General features: G+C 37.8%; 4 protein-coding genes across 5 annotated transcripts; 1 reads left to right on the plus strand and 3 right to left on the minus strand.

Moving 5' to 3' along the window:
* Nucleotides 1-213: 213 nt before the first annotated feature.
* LOC135616778 (65-kDa microtubule-associated protein 1-like) lies at nucleotides 214-7,323 on the minus strand. Of its 2 annotated transcripts, XM_065116363.1 has the most exons (9): nucleotides 5,974-7,323; nucleotides 5,694-5,897; nucleotides 4,379-4,633; nucleotides 4,082-4,297; nucleotides 3,013-3,168; nucleotides 2,578-2,889; nucleotides 1,864-1,951; nucleotides 820-968; nucleotides 214-717 (listed from the first exon to the last, which is right to left on the minus strand). In XM_065116363.1, exons 1-9 carry the CDS (start codon nucleotides 6,043-6,045, stop codon nucleotides 403-405), a joined length of 1,767 nt encoding a protein of 588 aa, XP_064972435.1. In that variant the 5' UTR covers nucleotides 6,046-7,323; the 3' UTR covers nucleotides 214-402. The 2 variants fall into 2 exon arrangements, with proteins under 2 accessions (XP_064972435.1, XP_064972436.1); XM_065116364.1 differs by lacking the exon at nucleotides 5,694-5,897 and having other exon boundaries at nucleotides 7,177-7,318.
* A 1,748-nt stretch (nucleotides 7,324-9,071) lies between these two features.
* LOC103990478 (serine/threonine-protein phosphatase PP-X isozyme 2) lies at nucleotides 9,072-14,501 on the minus strand. Its single transcript, XM_009409633.3, has 8 exons — nucleotides 14,267-14,501; nucleotides 12,980-13,132; nucleotides 11,375-11,437; nucleotides 11,212-11,297; nucleotides 11,033-11,108; nucleotides 10,675-10,940; nucleotides 9,640-9,718; nucleotides 9,072-9,561 (listed from the first exon to the last, which is right to left on the minus strand). Exons 1-8 carry the CDS (start codon nucleotides 14,405-14,407, stop codon nucleotides 9,511-9,513), a joined length of 915 nt encoding a protein of 304 aa, XP_009407908.1. The 5' UTR covers nucleotides 14,408-14,501; the 3' UTR covers nucleotides 9,072-9,510.
* A 181-nt stretch (nucleotides 14,502-14,682) lies between these two features.
* On the plus strand, nucleotides 14,683-21,203 carry LOC103990477 (transcription initiation factor TFIID subunit 6). The gene is made up of 12 exons (XM_065116366.1): nucleotides 14,683-14,893; nucleotides 15,013-15,099; nucleotides 15,688-15,789; nucleotides 15,869-15,977; nucleotides 17,024-17,130; nucleotides 17,241-17,378; nucleotides 17,453-17,548; nucleotides 17,747-17,871; nucleotides 19,080-19,212; nucleotides 19,288-19,413; nucleotides 19,516-19,627; nucleotides 20,673-21,203. The coding sequence occupies exons 1-12, from the start codon at nucleotides 14,768-14,770 to the stop codon at nucleotides 20,975-20,977; spliced, it is 1,566 nt and encodes a 521-aa protein (XP_064972438.1). The 5' UTR covers nucleotides 14,683-14,767; the 3' UTR covers nucleotides 20,978-21,203.
* A 385-nt stretch (nucleotides 21,204-21,588) lies between these two features.
* Nucleotides 21,589-27,535, minus strand: LOC135616779 (cell division protein FtsZ homolog 1, chloroplastic-like). The gene is made up of 6 exons (XM_065116367.1): nucleotides 27,197-27,535; nucleotides 24,880-24,979; nucleotides 23,975-24,204; nucleotides 22,523-22,690; nucleotides 22,192-22,425; nucleotides 21,589-22,047 (listed from the first exon to the last, which is right to left on the minus strand). Exons 1-6 carry the CDS (start codon nucleotides 27,464-27,466, stop codon nucleotides 21,796-21,798), a joined length of 1,254 nt encoding a protein of 417 aa, XP_064972439.1. The 5' UTR covers nucleotides 27,467-27,535; the 3' UTR covers nucleotides 21,589-21,795.
* Between the last annotated feature and the right edge of the window lie 249 nt (nucleotides 27,536-27,784).

The raw sequence follows: 27,784 nt of genomic DNA on the forward strand, positions 1-27,784 counted from the left end.
GAAGGCTTCTTGATGATACAAGAAATGTTAAATGGCAAATAACTCATGCTTCCACATTTATCTGATCAAAAATAGGAGAGGGGCATCACCAACAGAGAGGCCAAACATGAATTTTGCTGATTAAGCAGTCTGCATCTTCACACAAGCAGAAGCAGAAGATGAGGCATGCTTAGATTAGGGTGAATGAAGAAACCTATATTCTTACAGCTAAGCTATGGAATCTTACAATAATAGAATATTATGTTCTCAAAAGTCAACAGGCCAATTAAAGAAGAGTATCAAAACCCTGATTACAGTCACTCCTCAACCCTGAACACAGTCACTCTCCACAACTCATCACAACCTAACAAAAGACTGCATCAGGTTAAGAAGAAAAGGCGCAAACATATTCATGGCAACAACTCATGGTGAAGCAGGAGCTTGCTCAGTGACACACATTTGGGAGGCTGCATCCTCTTTTGCTATGGCAACATAGTTCACTGGAGCTGCTGGCCTGTTACTGTCTCTTTTTCCATCCCTGCTCATGGATCTGACGCCGTTCATGCTGCCTTGGTTGGCGTTAAGGGATAGCCGCCGACTAGGGGTTCCATTAGATGCGCCGCCATTTGCATGAGGGCCCATCACCTTCTTTGGACCAAGTGGCCTGGCTGGACTTGGCCTTGAACCAAACAAAGCTTCTTTTTCAGTGGCAAGTTGCTCATGAATGCGCTTCTGATCCTGCAAGTCTCAAGTACAAAACAATGAAATAAAAACCTCACAATACGACTCATTGTAAACCAGGATAGCACGATCATGAATATTAAAGAAGCCAAAGAGTACCCTCTGCCTTCGTTTTTCCTCCTCTCTTTCCTGCCTTAGCAAGGTATATTCGTCTAGCATAGCAAGAAGTGGAACACCGTCGTACATGAATGACATGCCACGATCCTCCTCCCATGCTCGAGTCTTGGCAATTAGCATATCAACAAGAGCTGAACCATCAAATACTGTTAGTCATGGAAAGTCTTCGAAATGGCCAAAACAAACATAGCTGTAGATCAATTATTAATCATACAAATGTCCCTAAGCTGACAGAATTAATCTACTAGAAAAGACCCATGACTTGGCACTCACATTTTGTATAAACTTGTACTGACCAGAATCGTTTGGCTAGCAAGAAGGTGCAAGTAAAATAACCTCCGCTTTAATTTGATCCTGATGTTATTGGACATAAAATGCACCAGAATGATTCTGTACGACTACGTGATAAAGATAACTCGTAGATTATGAGAAGTCAGCCTTCCTCAGTAATGAAGACAATTACCCTGTTTTCTAGTACCGCCATATCAAAAAGGAAAAAAAAAAATATTTTGGCTCAGTTGGAATGCAGGAAAGAAGTAAAAGAATTTAACATGTTTTGCTTTTGATGGTGGGATAATCACTTTTCACTGAAGGTTCGGTCTTCATCTACAATGGTAACTGTAATGTTTTCTTGTCCCAATGGCTCCAGTCCAACAATTGCAAAAAGTGGCTATCACATTGCCATTCTTTTGAGGCAAGTTATCAGAATGTTCAAACATGAGTCCGCAAACTCAAAACTATCACTGATGCATGCGCAGAAACTAGGATCTAATTACTATAATCCCTTGTGACAACAAAAGTTTGGAATCAAATAGACCAATTAATGCAATGTTCCATATTAAGTACACGTTTAACAGGTAAAAACACCTGCAAAAGAATATTTAAAGGGAAAAGTAACCACCCATATATCCTCTCCAAGTGAATTATAAGCAGTTATCGCCAATAATGGCATAATCTTTTACTTCAGAAAGTAGATCATGGTAAGATATATAATTAGTAGATCTAAACAAGGTTTTGCAAACAGACCTGGAATCTTGTTAACCAATATCCGAGCTTTTTCTGCGCGCTTGAGATTTAAATGTGCACCTCTACTTGAGTTATATCTATTATCATCCTGAAAAAGGATACCATGTTACAGAGGTCAGAAATGCTTAGTACTTAAACATGGATCAGGTTACTTAAACATGGATCAGGTTAACTGCTTTGACCATGACAAGAAAACTGCTCTATGGTGGAGATTCTCCTGTCCCAAAAATTTCTCCAAGTTCAGTGATATATAAGAGACTGAATGGACAAGCAGGACACATACTAGATTCTGTTAATATTTAAGCAAAGATAAAGTACTGAGTCAAAATAACATTTCAAGCAAAATGCACTCAAGAAACTTCTTAGGAAGGCAGCACTAGGTAGTCATGGCATCCTACAATAAAAAGCTAAATATACTGGAACATATACCCACAGGCAACTACGGGTAAGGACTGAAAAAATGACTAGCATAAAATAATGCCAATATACAAGTACATGTGTGCATCGACATGGACACATGGGCTAGAGAAAGAATTCCTCTGGGAGGTACCTCCCATCAATGAAGGATTTTGATCACAAGTCAGTAAACCTAAAATATACACACAACACTATTGTTGGAAATTGGAGATTGAAGTACCAAGCTGTACAATAATGCACGAGAGAGTTCAGTATAAGAATCAGTATACAATGACAAGAAATAAGTATCATCTGTACCCGACTGTAGTCTTCAAGCCAGCTTTCTTCTTCGCATGCTGACATCCATTTTTCAACCTTTTCCAATATTTCTTTTCGGCTCATCCCTTCCTCTTTAGCTTTCAGTATCTGATGATCCATTTCTGCTAGTAATTCTGAAGGTTCAACATTTCCAGAGTCAATTAGAGCCAATATCTTATCTCTTGAAGCTGCAGAGTCTATGTCTATGTGAGCACGAGCATAAATGTCTTCAAGTTCAGTTTGTTTCTTAAAAGCTATTTCCTTCATCTTGCTTGCCTTTAGCTGATCTAGCCTTTCAACTTCCACTTCCGCCTTGACAAAGAGAGAGTAAAATATACATAACAGCACATTTAAGTTAAAAAAAGACTTTACCGTCTCCTCAGTACTGTAATTCAGAAAAGCTAGGCACTGTCAACTTCACAATCCTTAACTAACCTGTTCAATCAGGTCAAGGGCGAGAGCTCCAGGAATGGTAACCTCATCCACTGTAGCAGATATATTACATGTTACATGACTAAACAAACTTTGTTCCTCCATTGGTGTGTCCATCAGATTCCAAAGATCAGTAAGCTGAGCAGCTAACTCTTGAAGCTGAAAATCCATCAAGAGCAAAAATCAAATCAAGCACATGCAATTAGTTAGCTAAACTTTCTGGATGATAAAATATGAAGCAAAATATCAGAAACACAATATACATGGTACTACAAGAAAAGAAAATTATTATCAACCGACCCCTTTCATTGTTATCTCATTATCTTCACACAATCATACAATATATTTAATTTGTAGGTAGAATCATATGTAGTTTGAAGTTTGAACATACACCAGTCACTAGATCCTCTCAGAACAATCACATCTTTTATGACAAAAGCTCAATTCCAAAAAGAACACGAGACTTCAAAAATAAAGGCTGAGCTGAATTCTGGCAGGATAAATTTGACAAGGAAAATGCTAAAGACTTAAAAAGGATAGAATATGGACAACCCTACTCTAATAGTTAGAATTTTAGGGTCACGCTTGAAAGAACTCTTTATCTAAAGTTATATTGCTAAAAAATGAAACAAATATTTTATGCTTGCTCTGTTATACATGAATATCATCACATCCTTTATACAGCTAATCCTAGCCTGGAGAAGAGCCCTCATCAGGTTACTGATAACTAGCATAACTCTTGGTTAGATCAATAAGAACATGGAATTTATAGATGTCAAAGAATAAAAAGGAACTATGATGGCCCTTAATTTGGTTAGTAATATTGCACCCAGAAGAGCAATAGATCCATAGTTGGAGCCAAATAGTCAGGAACTATTGCCTGTTCTTGCTGCAGCATCAGTTGTTAGGTTGGAGTGCAAGCATGACAATGCCTCAATCTCCTGTTTTCTGAAAGTTGAAAAGGAATGCTTTGCATACATCAAAGCTTCAGATTTAGAACCAATGAAGTGTATAGTGCTTTTGTAGCCTAGATTGAAGAGCCAAAATTATCATGCTGCACTGTTGAATGTACCTTTCGTAGCCTCGTTTTCTTGTCTTCTTCAAGTGCTGTGACCATGCTAGAAAGCTTGGATAAGGTATCATCGCTGATGCTCTTTGATTGTACACCAACAGAGTCATTTAAACTAGGATGAACTTCTATTATAGTACCAAAGAAATCTAACCCCAGAACTGCACAGAGGTCATGCACTGTGCTGACAAAGTCAAGGACCTTATGCAGCCTATCGCTCTGCAAAAGTTAGTTATGCAGATGTTAGCACAGGAATAATGATTTTAAGATAAACCGAATAATGACACCATAATGAGGAACCTTCTCTTTCTGAAGTTCTTGCAGTTGGAACTGGTACTCATCCAGCTTTTTCAGTGACAAATCCTCCTCATCAACTGTTGTCCCAATTTGCTCACCAATCTTCAAATTTCCAGCAATTTCTCCACGGATTTTCTCAATTTGTAGTTGCACATCAGAAAATTCTCTTATCCTATCCTCTTTCTGCTTGCACATTTGCTCCAGAAGTGGTGCTATAGCTGCTAGTTGCTCCTTGATTGTGCCATAGGACTTATCAGGCTGATAAAGACCAAACATGAATCATCAGTAGAGAAAAAGTGCTTTGTGATCAAGATGTAGTAACCTCATAAGGGCAGTTTACCCTGCACTTGTTAAATAAATAACTACTTTGATCTGATAAATACCCTATATCTTTGAACTGATAAAGGCAGATTATCTTTATGAAGTAACTATGTAACTACTTGTCAGCACAAAGTATTGCCTAGGGAGGGCAACTTATTGCATTTTTCTGCTACTTATGCAGCAACAGGCTCTGAAGAAACCTTAGGAAAAGGATATTTCAGCTCTCCAAGCATACCTATGTGTTTTCAAGGTATGCCACAGCCTTCATCAGATTGAGACAACATAGATAAAATTTTGTTGATATTTAGTGTTATGGAAAGAGAGTAAAGAAGAAAAATGCAGATGGGACAAAGACTACTAAAAGAAAAAAACCTTATTCTGTTATCGAAACATGTGCAAAACCAGTCTATTCCAGCTTAGTACGCTAAGTGATTGCTAACTTGTCTAAAACAAGGACTCTTTAGGTATTAGAAACTCCCTCTTCTACTCACTTGAAACTTACTCCTGCTCCCAGTGTTCATATTCTATATCATAAGGTTTTTGGAGTTTGAGACAATAATTATGTTTAATAATTAAACAGAAGTAATGTCATGTCCATAGATTTTTCATTTTTTCTTCAAAATTTATGTACAGACTTGAAACCCATCCATGTAGGATACAACATCATACATTTAGTGTCTCCCAATGCTCAAGTTGATATACAATTTAGCATAGAATTTCTCACTAGGCATGGATACAACCAACAAACTGTGTCCAGTATAGATACTGGTTCCCAGTGCAATTAGTTGTCATTTACTCCTTGCATATACCTCCGAACAGAATGCAAGATTGACTCTGTGTGTAATTGGTTGTCTAATTTACTATAGATCAAGAAACAAAGATAAAATGATGTTTGAAGAGTTCATTGCAAAAATGATGCAAGTCAAAAAATGGTCACTTTTCTAGTTCTAAGTAAATCAATGGCCGTAGCAATCTGAGTGACACAAATGCAACTCACAATGCCAATGAAAGATTTTTCCCCTAGAGCAGAAAGAAGTCTGATGAGTTCAGCTTTTGAATCAGCCAAGGACTGGAGAAGAAGCGCTCTTGTCTTTGACGCCTGCTCAACTTTCCTCTTGTAAACCTCCAAGCACTCCTGTTCTAGCTGAAGCAGCATTCTATCACGTTCTTCATCACACTCACCAACCTCATCCCATAATAGCTGAAGCACGAGGTCAGTCAAGTGGTCAGCTTTGTATTGATCCATGCAAATAAGTATGTCCAAGAAAATAAACTACCTGCAACTGCTGCAGCAAAGACCCACATGTGGTTTCACCCAATAATGGATTCTGGGTATCTGTGATAGCCATTTACAGCTCGATTTTGAACCTGTGCTTCAAAAGACTCAATCTAGATTCTAGATACATACTTTGTCCATTGTATTGGACTAAGAAGAGTCAAGATGGTAGTGGGTCAGCTCTGTATACCTTGTAGGACAAAGAAATATTATTCCAGTGGACTGATGAAACATGCAACAAGGATGCTGCTTGTCAAGAAGAAAGATTTTGGACCTCTGGAACGACCTTATGCTGCAGACTGTTACAAATAGAAAGATGAGTTATGGTATAGCAGGGGATAAGCAAATCCAGTTCTTGCTGACAATAATCATGTGGGCCAACTGGGAATTTTAATTGAATGAAACTGCTGTCAGGGAAAGACATCAAGGCCCAACTATACCAAAGTCGCTGGAGCTAAAGAACCTCAACAGTGACTTACTCCAGCCTAAAATCCAAAATTGTGTGCAGATCGAACTAAAAATACACCACATTGAAGCAACCAGCTAAGTCTATTAAGAATTGAGAGCAAAAACATTAAAACCAAAAAATGCAATGATGGCCAACTCCCCCAACCATATCAAATAGACGATATCCTACCGACTGTATCTCGTTATCTAAAGACAGTGACTGGTTGAAGTAAAGAATCAACGTGCTGTCAAGTCAAAATCCTAAAAAATTTTGGCATCGTAGTAACGAGAGACTATAAGGTAAGAGTGAAGTGCCGAAGTAGAAGACGAGCAACAGATCCAACAAAAGAGTATCAAATCAAGGACACTAAACCCCTTCCAGCACAAAACCAGCAGTGCCAATGAAACCACGACAAGAAGATTAAAGAAAACTAGCAGATCGACTCCAAGAAGCAGCCTTTTACGCCCAAACTAACTCCAATCGGCGGAATCGGCACCAGGAACGACCATTGCCGAGCAATTCATCGTAAAGCCCTGCATTTTACCTACTCCACCCACCAATTCTACAACCTCGCCAGACGGTGGCACCAAATCTAGCCAAGAAGCACCCAAGAACCCGACCCGCAGCGAATTCAGGCGGATGGGGCAGCTTAAAGCCCAGAAGGGGCCGCGTTCCTTCACGAAATCACGAGAAAGCGGCGGGCTCCAGCTGGAAAAGAGGGGAACACGGAGCCGGAAGAGGGAGGCGAGAGCTCACGAGGGGTATCGATCGCAGAGCTATCGGTCGGAGGGGGCAGATCGTGGGAGGAGATCTGATCGCTGCCTCGCTTCTCTACACTCTTCCGAAGCTGCTGCTCCTCTTAGTGGGGACTGTGTGTTCTCTTTGCTCGATTGGGACAAAGCGACAGTGGGGTAATTGCCGTTCCGAAGAGGTATCATAAATGACAAAAGTGGGGCCCCAAATTACAAAATACATATAATTAGATAAAATCAATAAGATTAGAAAAGAAAAATTGTAAATGATAAGAACAAATTTGATCAGCCAAACAAAATAAATTAGGACATGTATGATCTTATTGGAGCAGTATGTCTTTGCACCCATCACTTAAATAACATTATAGTACGTGTTCCCTTTTTTATATCCCTCTTTTATCTTTAGGCATCCTTTTCCTTGGCAACGCACATACATATGTACACATAGGTGATGAGCATGATGTGCATAGTTCTTCCATATGATGAATAGGTAGGTACATGACATTAATGTCACCGATGGATCCAATCATGGTGGGCGTTGATCCTTTTGGTCCTCTCTCTCCCTCTCTCTTTATTGAAACCTTACTTGGAGCACATATAAAGGCAGGAGACAGTACCGCGACCGGCGAATCGACGGCCCGTGATGTGCACTTTCAGAGTGATCCACGTGCATGAAGATTCGTGATCGGATCTTGTCGCGGCCTTTGATGCGTACTCGGGTTCGCCTTTGACCGGGGGAGCTGCCGAGTGGGGCCCGAGAGGCACGTGGTGGTGGGGCACAGGTCACGATCGGAGTTAAGGAGGTGGAGGAGTGGGGTCCGACCAGATCAGAGGGCCCCAGTCCCGTAGGTTGGATTTCATTCTAATAAACATGGTACACGTGGCACTCTTGTTTGATTAGGACCGAGGAGGCCATGGTTTCTTTCTTTCTTTCTTTTGTAGGGGTTATCAAAAGATATCATATTTTAATCAAAAAAATGTTTTATAATCCATAAGATACTGCAAGATTGATCTTTTGTAAATCAGATATTTTTTATATAACGAGTTATATAAAGATTGTTAAGCAAGATTTATATTGATAGAAGCTTACAGAAAAGTTTTTATGTCTCATTTATCCTGTCTTTTATAATCTCTTGGATTTTATCCATCTAATCTCAGAATAAATTTTAACTTAATGTTGGTGAATCCTGATGCTTTTTGGCAATTAGCTTACCTAATTTAAGGGTAAGATTATATATGTCAATCAGATAATTAGGAAGGATCAAATATGTTATAATCATCTACTAAGATGGTAGTAGGACTAATTACATATTATCCTATTAGCATTATGATTTTTATATTTAAAAAAATTATATTAAGATTTATATATTTTTTAAAATTAATAAATAATCTTATTTGTCATAAGTTATATTAAAAAATATATAAAAATAATCAATAATAATAATTTTAATATTTTTTTAATAATTTTATCGATTAAAAAATAATTCAATATCATACATACTAAAAATAAAAAAAATATTAAAATTATCTTTTTACCCATCATTTTTCATGTAGACCTAACACATAATACCACATGTTATATTTTTCATCAATATAACTAATGATGTTAGAACAAATATAAATATTTATTTTACTTCTAAAACTATAAATTTTAGTGTAAATTATTTAAGTACGAAGATCACGACACTAATAGGATCCAAATATAGGAGGTAATATATAATTAATCATATGCTTATAATCTTAAGAAAGAAGAAAAAAAAAAAAACACTGCTTACAATCTTAAGAAAAAAGAGGGCTAAAATTTTCTGCTATAAGAACTTAATAACAGCTATTTCCGAAAACATAATTCAAAATGGTAATCGTTTAAACAATAAAGCTGCTACATTAACTATGTCAATATGTTTGAAATCCTCACCCATTCCATTTCTGAAATCAAGTACAGATAAGCCAATATCCATGGATGCAAACCAAAACACTTTCCGCATTGACAACAATGGAATCTTGTTACTACATCTCCTACTGGTACTGCATCCTCACTGAAGCTTTTCTTCTAAGATATCTCCATTCTTTTTTCCCTTCACAATGTTCTATAACTAATGTGATGGTTCTTATGATGATACACACCAAGGTTCACATACTTGAAATATGTGAAACAACACAGACCAGCCAAACCTACAGAATGAAAGCACCTCTAGAATACTGATACGTGTCTTGCTAATTGGTGTTCTGCTGTGGTTGCAGACTGTGCAGACTCAGACGAATAAGCTCAGTTCAGAATTGAGAAAATCTAATGAGCTTTTGAGTAAACTTTGAGAGGATGAGCCTCCTCCTCTTCGTCTCAGAGGAAGTAATCGGGGGCTGGCTTTTTTGATGGAACCCCTCTTGATTCCTGCATCAGATTATAGGTCTCAGTGACAATTATGAATCAAGTATAACTTATATGAAAGAAAATGTTTTAGGCACAAACATGTGGTGCAGCTTCAAAGACGGTGAACTGCTGGTCAAGGTTCTCATCCAACACCAAAATAGCAGCCACGTTTCCGCATCTGGTAAGTCATTCATAAGGTCAGCTATGGACATGATTAACAGTAAGGCACGGATATATTTTTGTATCATCACTAGTGCAAATCATATGTTTCTCTAGACTCTACATCCCTAACAGTCAAATTAATGAAGCACGTTATTTTAAAGACACATATAAGCAGTGGCTGATCGTTGGTTCTCTTGTTTTACTTTGGAAAGCAATCTGGGAAGAATTTTGAAGCTGTACCACAGGTTCACTCAGGACAGATGTAGCTAAAGGAAACAAATATACGATAAGGATGATAGTTTACAGCAATAGTCTTTTACAAGGTTAAACAAGTTGGATACAAGAGCAAGCAAACTGTCGAGTCAGCAAGTAAACAGGAAGTACAAGATCAGAGCTGGTTCTTGAGATTTTCATGGCAAAAAGTTCTCAAGAGCCTCAAAATTTCTCAAATTGGAGCCCGTGATTGGCTTACAAATCCCTAGATCTTTATTCGTAGACCTTCAGCATCAATGCTTTAAATCTTCAAGCTACATATATCTGCTACGGTGACATCCTTAGATGATCTAAGGGACAAGACTCCAACTTTTATTTGATGGAGACACATAATATTTTATCCAACAAAAATTCGTGCAGCTTTTTTCATCTTAAGGAGACCATCATTTTTACAGTTTAAGATTGAAATGATTGTGGGAAAGATAATAACACTGAGAAAACAAAGGGAAGAGACATAAGTGCACTATCATATCTGAAAAATGGAAGCTGCAAATAACCAAATTTGAGCAAATAGAGGACGATAAGATTAACCAAGTTATTTTATAATAATGCCACTTCATACCCAGCATAAAAGTTTTCGAACTTTAAGAAAGACTTTTTTAAATTGGCTGAACTAGTGCACTGTACAGAAGATTCCGCGAACACGAGCTCATTATTTTCCTATATATATAAAATTTCTGTAAAATATAAACAAAATACCTGTAACAGTAATTAGGAGCAGACCAGACTGTGACAATCTGATTATTGAACATCCATTTGTAACCTTCCATTACCAGTTGATGTGCCCGACATATATAATCTATGTTGTTTGAATGGTTGAAAGATGTAACAACATTTCCTCCAAACAAGTAGCCTGCACCCCTAGGACTTAACCCCCAGCCATCAACATCTTCTGGATCTGACCATAGAAGATCACACATGGCCCCATCATGAGGCACTTCCTGCTTCCGATCAATTGTTCTGATCTGTTAAACAGATCATTTCCCAAATTAAAATTCAAGAGGTTCAATTGGAAAAAGAATGAAGACAACATTAACGAGCAAAAAATAAAAATAACCTGATCTAAAGTTGTTATGGCAGGAGATAGACCCCCATGAACACTAAATATTTTGTTTTCAATCAGTGCTGATAGACTGCAAAATGGCACGAGTGAAAAAAATAACCAAGAAATCAGGATTTATGCTGGATGGCCAATAATTATCAACTAACCTCATTATAAAAACATGAAGGAATTACCTCAAGTAGTCGAAGATATCTGTGCAATATCTCCATACGTTTACAGAACCATATTTACGGAGGCATTCATCATAGAATCCATATACCTGGTGGAACACCAATGCCTTGTAAAGCAGAAAACAACAATTCATCAAAACAACTTTTGATCTTTAAGATCTTGGACCTGTGTAATCTGCCGGCTTTCGTGGTTTCCTCGTATCAGAGTTATACGGTCTGGATATCTCACCTATACAAATTCAATGATTATTGAAGGAAAAAAAAAAGACAAAACAATTTGCGTCATGCAAGATGCAACAAAAAAAGAAAAACATAAATACAACAAAATGATTAAGATCTAGATGAATACATTTAGAACCAAGTTATAAAATAGAAGTGGGTGAGTGTTATCAAATGCACTTAGAACAATGAAATCAATGTTGAAGGTGCAAGAATGTTATAGACCAATTAGCATGGGGATAAAAAGATGTTTGGCACTCCATGGAACAGAACATTGTGAAATTTTTGCTTTTTAGCCAGCAACTAGGTAAAAACGTGTTAAATCGGAAAGATTGACAAAACAGACACCCATATCCTCAGCATGATGCTGGTCACACTGCAAGATAGGCATTTTTTTTTCACAAAGGGTAAATGACGAATGTGAAATTCGAGTCAGGACTTTACAGTGAACTGTCAAAGCCTAGTCTTTACAGAAAAGCTAGCCGGCACCTTCAAAAAATTATATCGGATGAGGTTTTGATCCTCTACCTTTGAATAAGTGGATCTGGTACACAAAATCTGGTACACCACTTCCAGACCAATGTTTAAGGTACAAGAACATAATCAATTATATCATCAGCTCGATGCACATGTTTTCTGTTCTTAGTTTTCCTACTTTAAACAGACATGGAAAGTCTCAGATAAAGGAACCTGTTTCTAAACTAATTCATAAGAGTTCCACAACGAAAACACTTCAAAAGAAAAGAGATTAGGAGGTCCTAAAACATAATCTAATGGTTTGATGCATTTTCCAATCGGGAAAACATACAACCAACATTCTATGTCATATGATGGATGTGTAATTATAAACTTGTAACACATTTTACATGTGCACCAAAGAAGGTTGAATGGTTTTTCTTGATATCTGCTTTAATTATTTGTTCTTTGCAGTAGTGACTAGCTGTGGAAGTTAAATAGAATTAGTTAGGTATGGAAAGATAAAGGATGACAAGATTGAAGAGATACTGGTGCAATGTGAAGCTGAAGATTGTAGTCAACAGATTGATGTTTCATGCTTATAAAAAGCTCTTTGTGTCTGTGAGTATTACACCTTATTCATCTAGAAATGGCTTCATAAGTTGTGCATCATTCTTATAGCTTTTTTTTTTTCTGAATTATCTCATGACAAATGTCAAATGTTCAAGCAACATGGGAGAACATAGGACTTCCTTTCTTATTAGGTCTTGCTTAGCTTGTTTGAATGGTTTTGCTTTACTGGAATTCAGAAGTTTATTTAAGTGTTAACTCCATCAAGAAAGAACCATGTACAAAATGCACAGTGAGGAATTAATGTTAATCAAACAAGATAAACTTTTATCATATGATTTGATCAGTCAATGTCTCCGCTGTGACAACGGTACAGCAACAAGAAAGAAATTACACAAATGAGGCATGGATTTGTATGGATGTACAATAAATTCTGATAACAGTGCAAAAATAAGAGAGGTATAAAGATGTGATATGTTAGCAAACCAGAGGTATGTAAATGCCAAAGAAAAGAGGTAGGATGTACCTTCAACGCTAGCAGAAGCAAGAAAGTTTCAACTGAATAAAATCCACGGTCAACAAAATCACCCAAAAACAAGTAATTTGTCTTCGGGCAGTCACCTCCAACCTTGAATAGCTCTTTCATGTCATAGAACTGGCCATGAATGTCACCACATATCTGAGATAGACAAGTCAGAAGCTGTTAAACAAAGTGAACACAAAGGATCCAAACTTTCCCTTGAAGAACGTCAAAAAAACTACACTATATAGCAAGCATAGAGTACAAGGAAATGACGGAGAAAATTTCTTGGAAGAACTTATTACTGGACAAACCAATATAAGTGGCCTCATGATAGTTACCAACAATCTTTTGTTGCTAAACTTTAGCTTTGATTGGGGACTAAATAATTTGAAACTAAACAACTTGTTCTAAACAAGACCAAAACGCATATAGTTTCTTTTAATAAGGGGAAGTGAAATTTGAAAGATAATCCTTGCCTCTAAAGTTAAATATAGAGTAGACATGACAAGTTTAGAGCTTACATCAAAATTTAGTAGATATCCATTAATTTATGTGACCAAAAAACTGTTGCTTCCTCCAAATGCCATGGTTTCAATTGGCAACAGAGAACCCATATTTAGGCTTTCTTTACATGCATAAGTTGAGGCAGAATGGGATACGTCTTATGCAAGCCTTGAACAAATCCTCTACTGGATCTCTCACAATCTACAAGTTCCTAGGTTCAAATCCAAGTTCATAATTTGCATTAAGTTTTCACACAGGAATGTGAACTCTCCTAATCCAACATCCATTACAAGGATTCAGCAAATTAACCAAAATGCAACCATTCGCAAGTTCCTTTATAACCAACGATACTTGTGGCCAGACAGAAGCGCCGACATCACCATCAAGTAAACTTGGCAAAGATAGCAATTAAGACGGCTGTAGGATTCGCATACAATTAACTACACAGGATCAATCTCACAACTTGAAATTACGATGGCAATCATGTCAACGAGATGCCAGCGAAATCCAGTTATAATGAATTATGGCTAAGAAAATGCGCGAAGCGAAAGAGAAACCCTAAAACTGCAAACTTCAAAGGGAAAAGTTCACGCTTTGGCAACAAAACCTAGAGTCGTTTATCAGTCCGAACATCTCCACATGGTATTTAGATTGAAGGAGAATAAGACCTCACTACAGATCAGCGGAAGACGAACTAAAACAGAGCAGACGTTTCGAGGTAACGATATTGGAGAGGGAAAAGGTGGGAAAGCGGAGAAGAAGGGATCCATCAAGGGGCCTCCGTACCGTGACGGGGGCATCGACTCTTTGAACGTTGCTCTCCTCGACGAGGATCTCCATGGCCTTGAGGCATAGTGCCTTGACCTCCGACTCCTTCAGCGGCTCACACCGCTTCAGCTGCTCGATCTGACGGTCCAAATCCGACATCTCCCCCGTCCCTCGGCTCCTCCGCCAGCCGATTTCTTCACTCCCCCTCCTCCCTCGTATCCTCCACCTCCTCGATTCCCTCTCTCTCCTCCCCTACGCCTACGGCCTCTCGCTGAAAAGAGAACTGCGTCTCACATCCGCAGTCACATAAGTACCGGTCGGTGACCACATACCAACGATGCGCGGTGACCTCACCAGCCCTAATCATAGCGGTAATCTTACCGCATGCAAAACCCGATCCGCTATAAACAAAAGAAGAACCGGATCCGATTTAGAGCGCAACCCGAGTCCTTTCTCGGGGTCGAACACCTCGCTTGCGTCGAAGGAGACGCCGAGAAGAGGCAGATAAGAGAGGAGGCAATGAGTATAGTTCCGAAGGAGACGATCGCGGTGATTGCGCAAAGCATCGGCATCGCCAACCTCTCCTCCGATGTTGCCCTCGCCCTCGCCCCCGACGTCGAATACCGCCTCCGTGAGATCATGCAGGTTGTGCATAAAACATCGTCCTTCTCTTTAGGGTTTTGGGTTTCCAAGTTCCGGTCCCTTGAGCTTGATTCTGTTATTTTTCTTTTATGTGAGCTCTAACATGGTGAGATGATGCGCAGGAGGCGATCAAGTGCATGCGCCACTCAAAGAGGACAGTCTTGACGGCGGAGGATGTGAACAGCGCGCTTAGTCTGAGGAACGTCGAGGTAGGTTCCATTTGCGTGGGACATCTAAGTTCTAAATTTTGGTTCTTTTTCTACTGTTTTTTTGGAAAACAAGAAGATTTACTGGGTTTTAACTTGATGGGTTTGTGAGATTCGTGGTTACATTGGTTCCATTTCTTAATGCAAGGCCACTAGATCTGTTGATTGTAAAGGTAGAAATTTTAGTTTCTGGGATTTAACGAATTTGTTCAGGGAATAAACACCAATTTTCTTCTTCTTCATAGCTCATGAATTCCAACTTGTTAATCTACTGCGGTTGACCAACATTTAGGACCATGAAAACGTCCATTGTTTAAACTTTTACTTTGAGAAATACGGTGGTTTCTTTTCTGCTTTCTATTAGAATAAAGTAATTCTTTACAATGGTTTCGTGGTTTTCTTAACAGCATATAAGTTCCTTTAATATTATGTAGAAAGCAAAGGTATTTGTGCTTTGAGGATCCTGAATTGGGTTGGGAAGCACAACAGATATGTTTGAAACTTGTCAAACAGATAGTGTGCTTTCTTTCTTAGTTTTAATTGGATGGAGTTAAACAATAGTTATCTTTGATGTGCTTGTTTATCTCTCAGCCTATTTATGGATTTGCATCTGGGGATCCTTTGCGGTTCAAAAGGGCTGTAGGGCACAAGGATCTTTTCTATATTGATGACAGAGATGTAGATTTCAAGGAGGTACGAGTATCTTTTTTGTTGTAACTCATAAATGCTCCATGTACACTCTGTTACTTTTATGGGGGTTGGGCATATACAGGTCATTGATGCACCCTTACCCAAAGCACCACTTGATACTGCTGTTGTGGCTCACTGGCTTGCTATTGAAGGGGTCCAACCTGCGATTCCAGAAAATGCTCCCGTTGAAGGTTTTTTTTTTTTCACTATGTTCATGACCTAACTGAGATTCTTTCTTGTTGGAGTAGCTAGTTTTCTGCAAATTCTTCCTCAGAAAAGATGAAAAACTATGGTTTATGGTTTGATAGCTGGATGAAATTTAGATCAGAAAGAAGTATTGTGGATCTATCTCATAACTCCAACATCTAAATAATTTAGAATGTGTTCTAATTTTTCTTTTGATTAGTTAGTTGATCATAGACTTGTCACAGCATGTGACGATGACAGTCTGGTAGTTCATTAGACAGAATTTCTGAAATTTTAAGATATCTTCTATTCCTCTTTGAAGCAAATTGCTCAGTTGACCTGAAATTTGGTACTTGTTTTTACATTACTTGAATAGGCTAACTGGAATTAGTCCCAATCCTTAAACTGGAAGTAGATGAATCATATGTTCATGCCTATAGATATTTAGCAGCATCAGTTAATATTTCAAGTCTTATGTAAGATTATCATCATGATATCATGTCTTTGAGTTCTGATACATGAAGATCCTGAAGCGCACAGGAAAATGCAGTTAATATTTAGCAGCATCAGTTAATTGATTACAAATATATGTACCACATAGGTATTCGTAGTTACAAAAGTTGAATATATATTGATTGTCTATATGGTCACTTATACGAGACTCAATTGTGTAATTTTCATAGAGAGACCAAAATTTTATTCCCTTGAAACATTAGAAATACTGCTTATATGCTATTTTCCAGGATCGATTTGAAGTTTCCAGTATGCATCCTGAGAAAGTATGTACATGACAGATCTAATACCTTATATAAATTTCTAAACATTGATGGAGTAAGGGTAACTATAAATTTCAAAACTTCACATTCATGTAATGGGCACTAGTTTGTTAATATATCTGTATTGAGATATTTGCTAGTTACTTTATCTTCTCTCTTGCTCCCCAAATCACCACTACAAACTCTGGATACTATTTGTAGTATTAATTTTGGTCTTGGTTTTATTGGATTTCCAACCTTTATTTGAAATTAATTGTTGTGCCTATTATTTCTAGCAATTGTAGCCCCGTCAGAAAACAAAAAGTCTGAGAACAGCAAGGAAGACGGGCTTCTTGTTGATCTTAAACTTCCTGTTAAGCACGTACTATCTAGAGAACTCCAGGTACTTTTCCTTGCAGGCTTCTGAACTTTCTTGGCTTTTACTGTTACAGGTTATTTGAGCTTCTATGAAAGAATTGCCTATCATATTATCTAGTTACTTTCTCATTGCAGCTCTACTTTGACAAAATCACTGAGCTTACAGTGACTAGGCCTGAGTCCATCCTTTGCAAAGAAGCATTAGTGAGTTTAGCAGTGGATTCAGGAATTCATCCATTAGTTCCATACTTTTCATACTTCATTGCAGACGAGGTGAAGTTTGCTAAATCAATTTATCTGTTGAATATATCCTCTTAGGTCATAGTTTATAATTGTTTCTATCACAGGTTGCCCGAAGCTTAAATGATCTTCCTATCTTGTTTGCTTTAATGCGTGTGGTCCGGAGCCTTCTCCAAAATCCACACATTCACATAGAGCCATATGTAAGTCATCTTATTTGAATTGTACATGGAGTGTTTATTGACATGAACTTTGATTTATATTCTCCGATCTGTTCCCATAATTGAGTACCATGAGTTTGCTGCTTAGTGTCAACCTCTCCTTGCAAAACATACACTGGACTGCTGAAATGTTGTACAGCCATGCACATTCCTTCTAATAAAGAATATTCTCATCTACAGTTACATCAGCTGATGCCATCGATTATAACATGTGTTGTTGCCAAAAGGTTGGGGAGTAAAATAACAGATAATCACTGGGAACTGAGAGACTTCTCAGCAAATCTAGCTGCATCAGTATGCAAAAGGTCAGACGCTCTGCTGAAATGTAGAACTTCATTCTTTTCTATTCAGTTAACAATTCTTTAAAGGGTCTACAAGTGTTGCTAGTTACAGAAAATAAACAGGGCTCCTCATGCAACTCTTTTGAACACACAGAAAACATTTAGATATTACATGCAACTGAATAATGCCGAAACAAAACAAAAAAAAATTTAAACATTCCTATGTATGTGCTTGTATGAACATCTCTTTGATTGGCTAATCCTGTATACCCCCTATTCTTCTCAGAACATCATCTGCGAACATCTTGCATGCTTTAATCCTACCCGGAGAGCTTAACTATTTTGATATACTTTAGGCACTATGGTTATGTGGAAAAAAGAATACAAGATCAGGAACAAACATATCTATGTATGGATCAGGGATGAGACAGTTGGGCTTAATTTTAGAACTAGGAATGACCTGTGGCTCATGCTGTGCTTCTTGTGATGATTTTTGTGGCTTTTAAATCTCTCCCAGCATTGCAACGATGGACTTGTGTTTCTAGTTTAAAATGCACTTTTAATTGCACCTTTCAAGATGCAGTTTTTTTCATCTTTTGCCAACTCAGACTGTAAAATTACTAGTTTGCTAAGCATAAGTAATCAAGTGTAACTGAGAGAACAAAGTGAAATTTGGACATCTATATTATGTTCAACATAATTTTCTGTAGACAAACCCACTCAGAAGTAATTGACTTGTAGGTTTTATACAATAACCAATACATGGCTTCTGATTGTCAGTGGTTAATTCACTTGTTTAAGATCCGATGTCATCAGAAAATCTTTTTGTTTCATACTGAAAAACTTAAATATAAACAGCCATTAATTTGCATTCTTTTGTATGCTCCAGCAAGTCATTGCAGTATATCCTTCTCTGATGGTTGTCTTTAAGGATAGATAAAAGTTTTGATATTGATGACAGACTTCAAGTCTCGGAACAATTTAAGCTTTTATTCTTGCTGGATTTATGTCATGACTTGACATTCACCTGAGCACTTTAGTTACATTCTTATAATGAATACTAAGCATTTCATAGGGTTCTGGTAACTTTTACCTCCTTAAAAGTTGTGATATTGATGACAAGCATACATATATGATCTTGTAAACTATGAATTCAAGTCCCGGTTAATAGTTTCTGTACTTTTAGAGGACTTTTAGATAACTTTCTGTAACAAATTTGCTGGATACAACAGATATGGTCATGTGTATCACAATCTGCAGTCCCGGTTGACAAAAACGCTGATCAATGCTTTTCTGGATCCATCTAAAGCACTGACACAACATTATGGTGCCATTCAAGGGCTTGCTGCATTGGGAACTAGTGTGGTACTTCCTTTAACTGTCTTTCTTGCTATGTGGTTCTCTCTTTCTAATCTGATAGATGTATCTTAACCTTGCTAGGTACGTCTGCTAGTTCTGCCTAACCTTGAGCCATACCTGCAACTTCTACATCCAGAGATGCAACTGGAAAAGCAGAAGAATGAGATGAAAAGAAAAGAAGCTTGGCGAGTATATGGTGCCTTACTGGTACTTTTTTGTCCATTTCTTCAGTTACATCTCAAAGTTATTTGTGAAGACATGATTTTTATATGCAGATGCAATAAAGACTTACTAGAATGCATATCTCAGCGTGCTGCAGGTAAATGTTTGTATGACCGGCTCAAGTTGTTCCCAGGTTTGTTATCTCCTCCAAGACATCCAGGTTGGAGGATTAATGGGAGAGTTGCAACTAGCCATTCCAGTAAGCAATCTTGTTTATTCTTGAATCAGTTTTTTTTCCACCAGATTTTCATTCTATATATCTTTATTCTAAATATCTTATGCCATCATCATCTTGTGCTGCTGTTTTTGTTCCACATGGTTTTAAAAGTTGAGTTTATTATTGATACACAATAGCACTTTATCAGCACCATTGGTGGCACTGATACAGTGAGGAGTCTGCAAGAGCAATAGTCACATGTGCAAGAGCGATATGGTCTTTACCAGCTAATCTAGGAGACATCTTTGGAAATATACCAGTTGAGGTTTCGAACCCTCAAACTTTGGTAAGAGGTTACTAGGAGAATTTTCCACTTAAGTATGTCGGATGAGGGTTCGAAACCACATCCGACGTACTTAAGGAGAAAGGTGGATTTTTGATAGTGTAATAAGGTTTGGAATATTGCAGCATTGGTATTGGTAATAGCAGTATTAATTATACGAGGCTCTAGAACCAAATAAAGCAATAACTAGAGAATGAAATAATCTTAATTTTTAAGGAAGCTTTAGATCTATGCGGTGTAGTCACATTCCAGGATAACTCAGACCTTTTGGCTAAACTACAATGGACATGATCAGTTTGTTTAAAAAATCCATTGATGATTCTGAATCACTGGTGGTGATACTAATTTTCCTGTTCTGTCTCTCGGAGACAAGACAAAGTATATCTATCGTGGATGGCCTCCCGCTTCACAATAATTGTATATGCATCTGACGAGGCTAATTGTGCCATTATGTTAATCACTTTGCTGCCTGAACTCAACCTCCCATGAGCTCACTATACATTTTTGTTGTCTTCTTGAAGACATGAATTAAAGGAGATGCATGACTTGGTGATCTGGCACAAACAAACTAGTCTAACAATACCTGCTTCTATTACTGCTTTTGTTTCTACTTGAATTTATCTTCTCTCCAAAAATTAAATATCATGCGACATTCTCATAGTTGAGCGTGATTCGCGTCGTCAAATAGTTTGCAGATGCCACTGTACTTTCCCTAAGAGTTATTTGTTTTCGTTATGTAACTAGACAAGCGCATGTCAAGCACCAACCTCTCATCACAGCAGCCACCATTCAAGAAGGTTGCAGCTGATGGACCTACAGGTGCAATGCAACCCATTGCCATGACAGCCAACCTGCAGGGTGCACCGGATGGATTCCCTACACGGTCATCTGGAAAGGGTGGCAGCGTGGCGCCGAAGGGATCTGCTGTCTTGGCCCAGGCTTGGAAAGAGGATCTGGAAGCGGGACGTCTTTTGGCATCTCTATTTCAGTTGTTTGGTGAAGGTGTATTCTCATTCATTCAGCCAGTAGAGATGTCTTTCTTTATCTAGCCAGCAGTGGTGAGTCACAACGGGAGAGGTGTATTCTCATTCATTCAGCCAGTAGAGATGTCTTTCTTTATCTAGCCTGCAGTGGTGAGGCACACCGGGAGAGTCTCCCGACAAGCTAAGGGATGGTGGTGTAACTGAACCTTCTTATCTTTGAATGGTGTAAACATATTGACATGGAAATAGCTTTGCCACCCTTAATAGAAGATGAAAGTTGGGTTGCTTATTACGGGCATGTCAGTCAGCTGCGAGACTGCAACACATCACACAGGATGGGTCTAAAACGAGATTGTTTCTCACCTGCAAAGCATCTGAGAAGTTGAAACAAAATCTATCAACAAATCTAAACGACCATCACAGAATCGTTTTGTGACGTCACTGTTGAAAAATGAAAGCAGAAAAGAACACAGTAGCCATTTCTTCGTCGACTCCTTTTAAAAAACACATTAATCCACACCGATTCTAAGAATTAGAGGATCCGATTAGGGTCCAAACGACTTGAATGATAAAATAGTTTCATAGAAATGGTCTTTTCTCCCACTTCGGAGGGTGCTCACACACATTACACACAAGCTTTTTTTTTTTTTTGCCACATTCAGATAGAGTGAAAGAAATTGATTTCTAAAAACCGAGTTATCACTCACTGAAATTTCTAAAAACTCCCAAGTCGTCATATGACAACCACGAGAAGTCAACAGTACTGTTTGATTTGCAGTTCCAGAAGAGGATTGCTCTTTTTGCAAGAAAAACGGAGATACAAGTAAAATTGTGTACATGAGCATGGGTGAAAACGAAATCAACTCTAATTACGATGCGAGCATTCAAAAAAACAACTTCCGAGACCTAGAGGATACCGGTGGTGAGTTGGCTGTGCTCTTCATTAGGTGTGCCCCAGTTTTAGCTTCGTTGTTATCTGCAACCTTGGCTGACCTTGGATCTGTCAACAGAGTTTTCTGAAATGACTGCGAGAAACCTGTGGCGATTATTGTTACATGAATCTCTCCGCTGTAACGATCATCAACAACCGCTCCAAATATGATGTTTGCAGAAGGGTCTGCCAGGCTTGTCACAACCTGCATATGGGTAGGACCAAAATGAGCTTTGATCAGAAGATGGACAACATCCTCCCTTTTGAAGCTAAATGACAGAAGATTTAAACAAGCACGAGTCCCAACACAGCAAAATTCAGTTTCATGCGTAAAATTTCCACAAAGTACCTGAGAAACTTTGTTTACTTCTTGCAATGTGATATCCTTTCCGCCAGTTATATTGTACACGATTCCCATAGCAGACTCGATCGATGATCCAATCAGAGGTGCTAGGGTAGCTTGTTCAGCTGCTTCTTGTGCACGATTCTTGCTGGAGGAAACACCAACACCAAGCATGGCAGTTCCAGAGTTCTTCATGACAGCTTTTACATCAGCAAAGTCAACATTAACAAGTCCAGGGATCTGCAAATTTGGAGAAGATCAGTCGCAGCACCACAAAATAGGACCATCTACTGCAGCCTTTTCCCTAAACCCTATATCACTGTCAAATCTAACTCACTGTTATGATGTCGGATATCCCTTGCACCCCTTGACGTAAAACATCATCTGCAAGGAGAAAAGCATCCTGAAGAGGTGTATGTTCGTCCACAATATCCAACAATCTATCGTTAGGAATCACTATGAGGGTGTCAACGCTCTTTTGTAACTTCTCTATTGCTTCCAAAGCCTGACAATGGTCAAAGCACAAAGCAAGCCTTTGGAAGTTGGAACACCTCAACAAACAAGGATTGTAGTAAAAGATATTAAGAAGTATGGTTTGCTAATTAATAGTCTTACAAGGAATCAAAGGTAAAATAAAATTACCATTATCAGAACTCAGAATATCGTATAGAGTATAAGACGAGAAATATAGGTTGCAAATGCTAAATTCTTAACAACTGATGAAATCCTCCTCCTTGCAATGTCATGACAATTATTAATGAAATTTTGAAGTGGGCAGGAAAAATCACTTGCTTAGTTGCTTTTAGGATTAATTAGGAGAAAGTGCAACTTTCTGCTCACACCTATGTGCATTTAGCACTGCTCTTATAAAGCATATTCAAATTCAGTCTTCTGACGTACTTGGTAAGATGAGACAGAACAGAAGACCTCAAACAAGCAAATATGGGTTTGAAAAAGCAAAAGATCCATCTCAGATAAGAGAAAATGCTCCTTGACTAAAACTTCAAAATCCAAGTTTAGCACCATAAGGATCCACTTACCATATGTGCAAGCAGTGAACATTTACAGCAAAAACATTTGTTGCAGAAGAAAGAGTTCAGTCAATCACTGAAAGTGTAATAGTGGATTCTTACAGATCCACTTACCAATGCGTTCCTTATGTCACATACTCAGCTCATATATATTTTCAAAGAATTGTTTGTTATTTGGACCTTTCAGCAAATCGATCACACCTCTTGACATGAACTAGAAGTGTACAAAGATTTAGGTGAAATAATCATAAACCTTTAAAGCCATAACTTTTCAAACAGTCTATTTGACTTCACACATTAAATTTCTCTTTTAATCACAACAGCAAGAGGACATATTATGGAAGGATTTATCTTGTACAGCTAACAGAGTTAGGTGAAAGGACTAAAATTTATGTCCAACTGAAACACATATAGATATGAGAAACAGAAAACCCCTAACTCAGAGAATCAATAACTTAGTAAAAGTCCTCTCTCTCAAAACAGCCTACCTATCTAAGATTATCTACTCATTTTCTCTTTTAATCACATCAGCAAGGAAGCATATTATTACAAGGATTTATTTTGCACAGCTAACAGAGATATGCAGAAGGACTAAAATTTATGTTCAAATGAGACATATATGGATATGAGAAACAGAAATACTCTGAATGAGAGAATCATTAACCAGGAATATTAGCAATTAGTTATATAATACAATATATTTTCACATATGAGAAGCATACTAGGTGGATATTACTAAAGAGAACTTATGAACATGCCTGTACAGAACGCTTGCGACCTTCAAAACTGAATGGGTAGGTGACAACACCAACAGTCAGATAACCTGCATCCCTTGATATCTGAGCAACAACAGGAGCAGCACCAGAACCAGTTCCTCCACCCATGCCTGCCGTTATAAAGACAAGATCTGAATCCTTAAGGGCACTGGCAATAGTTTCTTTAGATTCCTCAGCAGCTTGCTCTCCAAGAAGAGGATTTCCACCAGTACCTGCATATTTCCAAGCAGAAGATTAGCTACTCTAATGAATCTATACTATTTTCACTAACTAGTGGCTAGTTCATGAAATGAAGAAAACACTCTCTAAATTAAAATAGTAATGAAGAAAATCATCCTACAAGTTTTAATTTATATTAGAACTGTCATGTTTTACTCACAAATCGACATTTGATATGTCATTATTCATATATTAAACATCCAAAACATTTCAGTTTAAAAGCCCTCTGACAATGCCATCAACAATCCAACTAATTCTGGTTTAAAATTAACAGTAAAATGATTTGATGGATCCAGGAAGCAGAATTTATATCAGTGCAGGTGTACAGTATCTTTTCTATTCATAGTCTACTGCTTCCTTGGGGCATTCTTGTCCTGTTCCAACTTCTCCAAAGCATCATATTCTGCTTCAAACACCAGATTTTGATGAGTAATTGACCACATGACTATAGTCAATATAAGTTAAATTAGACCACTAAAAGATGTTCCATTTTAGCAAGCTTTTTCTACTCAGAGTTATTTACAAAACAGGATAAAGAAAGCATATGCAAAGTAATACTATCTCTTGATAGATTTTACAGGTGCAGATATACAATAATTTTTATGTTCTTACAGAATATTAATGATATCCCATCAAAAGATTATTAATGAATAGTTTGAGTGCCTGACCTAATCCACGAGTCAAGACTTCTCCAATTTGCAGCGGATTCTGTGCTTGTGAATGCAACAGTGCCTGAGAATCGGTGTTTATTGCGTAGAACTCCACCCCCTATCAATGCAGAAGACTGAATCAGATTCTGTACTTTCTCTAGTGAAAAATGATAACACACAAGATTATCAGGTATGATAAGAGGCAAGTAACTTTTTGATTCAAGGCCATGTGTTAACTGTTGAAGTAGGCACATAATTTTCTAATCCTTTAAGATTATATGTAGAAGGGGATGAAATTTAACTAAGACGTGACACCACATCACCACCAAAGCAAGGTTCATGAACATATGTGGAAAGAGAAATGAAACATATTAAATTTCTAAGCAACCTACCATTATCACAAGATGGGTTGTGATATCACAATGGAATTTTGATTTTGCTAAAGTTGGCATGTATGCTCAGATGATGAGAAAGTAGAATTTTCAAACCCCTCAACCACACCTAGAAAATTCATCTGTTTCCTATATTGTATCTTTGTATGCTTATGTACTTCTGTTAGTTTTAGACAACAAAAAATCAAGTGGATGTTCTTAAATCAAAGGTTAAAAAAATAAATATTTTTTGTTAAGTAAATAAAAGGATGAAGCACACAACCCCCTGACCACTATCTAATTTCTCATATATGTATGCATTTGAATTCGAATGACATTTAGACAAAAGACAAAAAACAAGGAACCCTCCAAGTAGAAGCAAAATAAAACAAGTACAAAAAAAGTTTCATTACTAAAGTTTAAATAAACACATAGTATTAACTAAAAAATACAATGAATCTACAGGGAAACTTAAATATATCAGGCATACTGACCATTTTTAATAATGTCAACCACATAAATTAGCCATGGTGTCCCAAAGGGCAGAAGAATCATCACCATCTGTATTAGATAGGACATTAGAACGCTCGTATGCCTCCATCTGTCTATAGATATGCTTTCTGAATCATATCTGACCTTTTCTTCTTGGGTTCTTAGCCATATATACACCTTAAATATCTATATTAGCATATATAGCATTCTACATTTCATATTTGCATCCATGCCCTCCAAAATATGTGTATTTGGATGTCTGCTCCTCTATACACAGACATGGGCTAGATTCTTAACTCATCTTAATGAAAATAAGTTGTCCAAACCGTCCTTGTTTAGCAACAAAAACCAAGGGACATTGGAAATTTTTATGCCTAATTTTAATGAATTTTATGCAAACAGTGTCTAGGTTACAATTTCCACTTTGCTAGTCAGTGGTTAAAAGTTGACACTTAAGGGTGGAAAGTCAATTGGGGACACACCCAAGTAGAAACTATCTTGGAGGCAGTAATCCAAAGTCCAAACTTCAAGCTTCTATGTACATATTTCCATAAATGTTTATTTTCTGTGGTATATATGCAGAAAAAAGGGGGGGGAAAATCATCTTGTCTTCTCATCTAATCCGATTCTTATCACGAGGCCAGGCCCCATCATCATCAAGAACTACAAGCTCCTCTCCAACAATCCCAAATGGGTTGAATCACGACAATCATACACTTCAACTGTCATCTAATATCACACGCAAAAGAAAATTCTTGAGGTTGTATGCTGAACATACATGCTAAATGGAACGAGATATTCAAGATTCAGGCCATAAAAAATCTTTTCTACAAGATATATGCAAAACAAAGTCTATAGTATGGGTGGCAAATCTTTTCTACAAGAAACATACAAAACAAAGTATAAAGGACACGTGGCATCGCTTTAATTTTCTTTTCCAGATATTTACAGTACAATGATTTTATGCATCACCGTCCAACTCTAGTATTCTATTTCTAGAAGTCCTATTTTACTCTTCCAAAAAACACTTGTGTACCAATATTTAGTGTGGTATAAAGGTCACCGCAAGAAAAGAATGATATGCGTTCAATTTCAAACACCAGAAGAACACTGGAATTTAATCCAAAACTCAAGAAACTAAAATCAAGAGTCAGAATTTTTCAAATACCAAAATGGAAGAACCATATCTGGTTTCTTATTCGAGTCTTTCCTCCTGCATTGTGTCGTACATCTTCATTAGTTCATAATAACATTAAAACTATCATTACAAACGACACTAATTCCCTATCCAGACAAACTTGGATAACTCCAACCCTCGAGAGCAGTGCATTGAGCATCGGAATCAAGCAACGAATTTAAAGGTTCAGGTCTATGAGCACGATCCGATAAAAGCCGCATTCTGGGAAGAAAAAGAACCACAAGAAAACTCGAATTCAAGAACAAGCGCAAGCATCAAGAACTCGAGCACCAACCTGCAACCCGCTCCCAATCATGCGATTCACGGCGTTATTCCCGCCCCCTCCGACCCCGACCACCTTAATCCTGGCCGACTCCACCGGGACGAACGGCGAGAAGGAACACCGGACAGCGGCGACCCCTCGCCGCCGGAGGGCCCCCCTCCTAGCCGCGGCCGCCGGTGCCGGGGCCGGGGCCGGGCCGCAGGGCGAATGTAGAGAAGGGAGGAAAGAAATGGAGGCCAAATGGAGGTGAGAAGGGCAGGAGAATCGAAGGGAAGAAGCCATTTTGGAGGTCGGTCCGTCCGTCGAGATGGGAAAGTAATAACGAGGGGAAATAAAGATCCTAAGCTTAGGGTTTTGCAACACAAAGAGGTTAGCCTTTTAATAATAATAATAATAATTATTATTATTAATTGGATAAAGTATTTTAAACTCATTTGTATAAAATAGCTTCTTTTAATATTTATATTTCTTATTGTTTTCATGTGTTTTGGTTGCTAATAAATATAAATGCTTGTAAATAGTAGTTGCATGTGGTCTTAGGAGTGTGAGTGGTGTACGGAGAGTAGGATTTGTTATGAGAAATAGGTTAGTAATTAAGTT

The sequence above is a fragment of the Musa acuminata genome, chromosome BXJ2-7, assembly GCF_036884655.1.
Source record: "Musa acuminata AAA Group cultivar baxijiao chromosome BXJ2-7, Cavendish_Baxijiao_AAA, whole genome shotgun sequence".
NCBI classification, from domain to species: Eukaryota; Viridiplantae; Streptophyta; class Magnoliopsida; order Zingiberales; family Musaceae; genus Musa; species Musa acuminata.

Excerpts from the sequence above, each read along its gene's own strand:
- LOC103990478 (XM_009409633.3), bottom strand. The coding sequence starts at position 14,407 with ATGTCGGATTTGGACCGTCAGATCGAGCAGCTGAAGCGGTGTGAGCCG. Across the intron at positions 11,298-11,374 it reads AAAGCCGGCAGATTACACAG|GTATATGGATTCTATGATGA; the intron begins GTCCAAGATCTT and ends GTGTTCCACCAG. Across the intron at positions 9,719-10,674 it reads GCTCCTAATTACTGTTACAG|ATGCGGAAACGTGGCTGCTA; the intron begins GTATTTTGTTTA and ends ATGACTTACCAG.
- LOC135616779 (XM_065116367.1), bottom strand. The coding sequence starts at position 27,466 with ATGGCTTCTTCCCTTCGATTCTCCTGCCCTTCTCACCTCCATTTGGCC. Across the intron at positions 22,691-23,974 it reads GTCGCAAGCGTTCTGTACAG|GCTTTGGAAGCAATAGAGAA; the intron begins GCATGTTCATAA and ends GACCATTGTCAG. Across the intron at positions 22,426-22,522 it reads GGATATCCGACATCATAACA|ATCCCTGGACTTGTTAATGT; the intron begins GTGAGTTAGATT and ends CCAAATTTGCAG.
- LOC135616778 (XM_065116363.1), bottom strand. The coding sequence starts at position 6,045 with ATGGCTATCACAGATACCCAGAATCCATTATTGGGTGAAACCACATGT. Across the intron at positions 2,890-3,012 it reads CCCTTGACCTGATTGAACAG|GCGGAAGTGGAAGTTGAAAG; the intron begins GTTAGTTAAGGA and ends CTCTTTGTCAAG. Across the intron at positions 969-1,863 it reads ATTGGTTAACAAGATTCCAG|CTCTTGTTGATATGCTAATT; the intron begins GTCTGTTTGCAA and ends TTGATGGTTCAG.
- LOC103990477 (XM_065116366.1), top strand. The coding sequence starts at position 14,768 with ATGAGTATAGTTCCGAAGGAGACGATCGCGGTGATTGCGCAAAGCATC. Across the intron at positions 15,790-15,868 it reads GAGATGTAGATTTCAAGGAG|GTCATTGATGCACCCTTACC; the intron begins GTACGAGTATCT and ends GGGCATATACAG. Across the intron at positions 19,628-20,672 it reads AGTTGCAACTAGCCATTCCA|ACAAGCGCATGTCAAGCACC; the intron begins GTAAGCAATCTT and ends TTATGTAACTAG.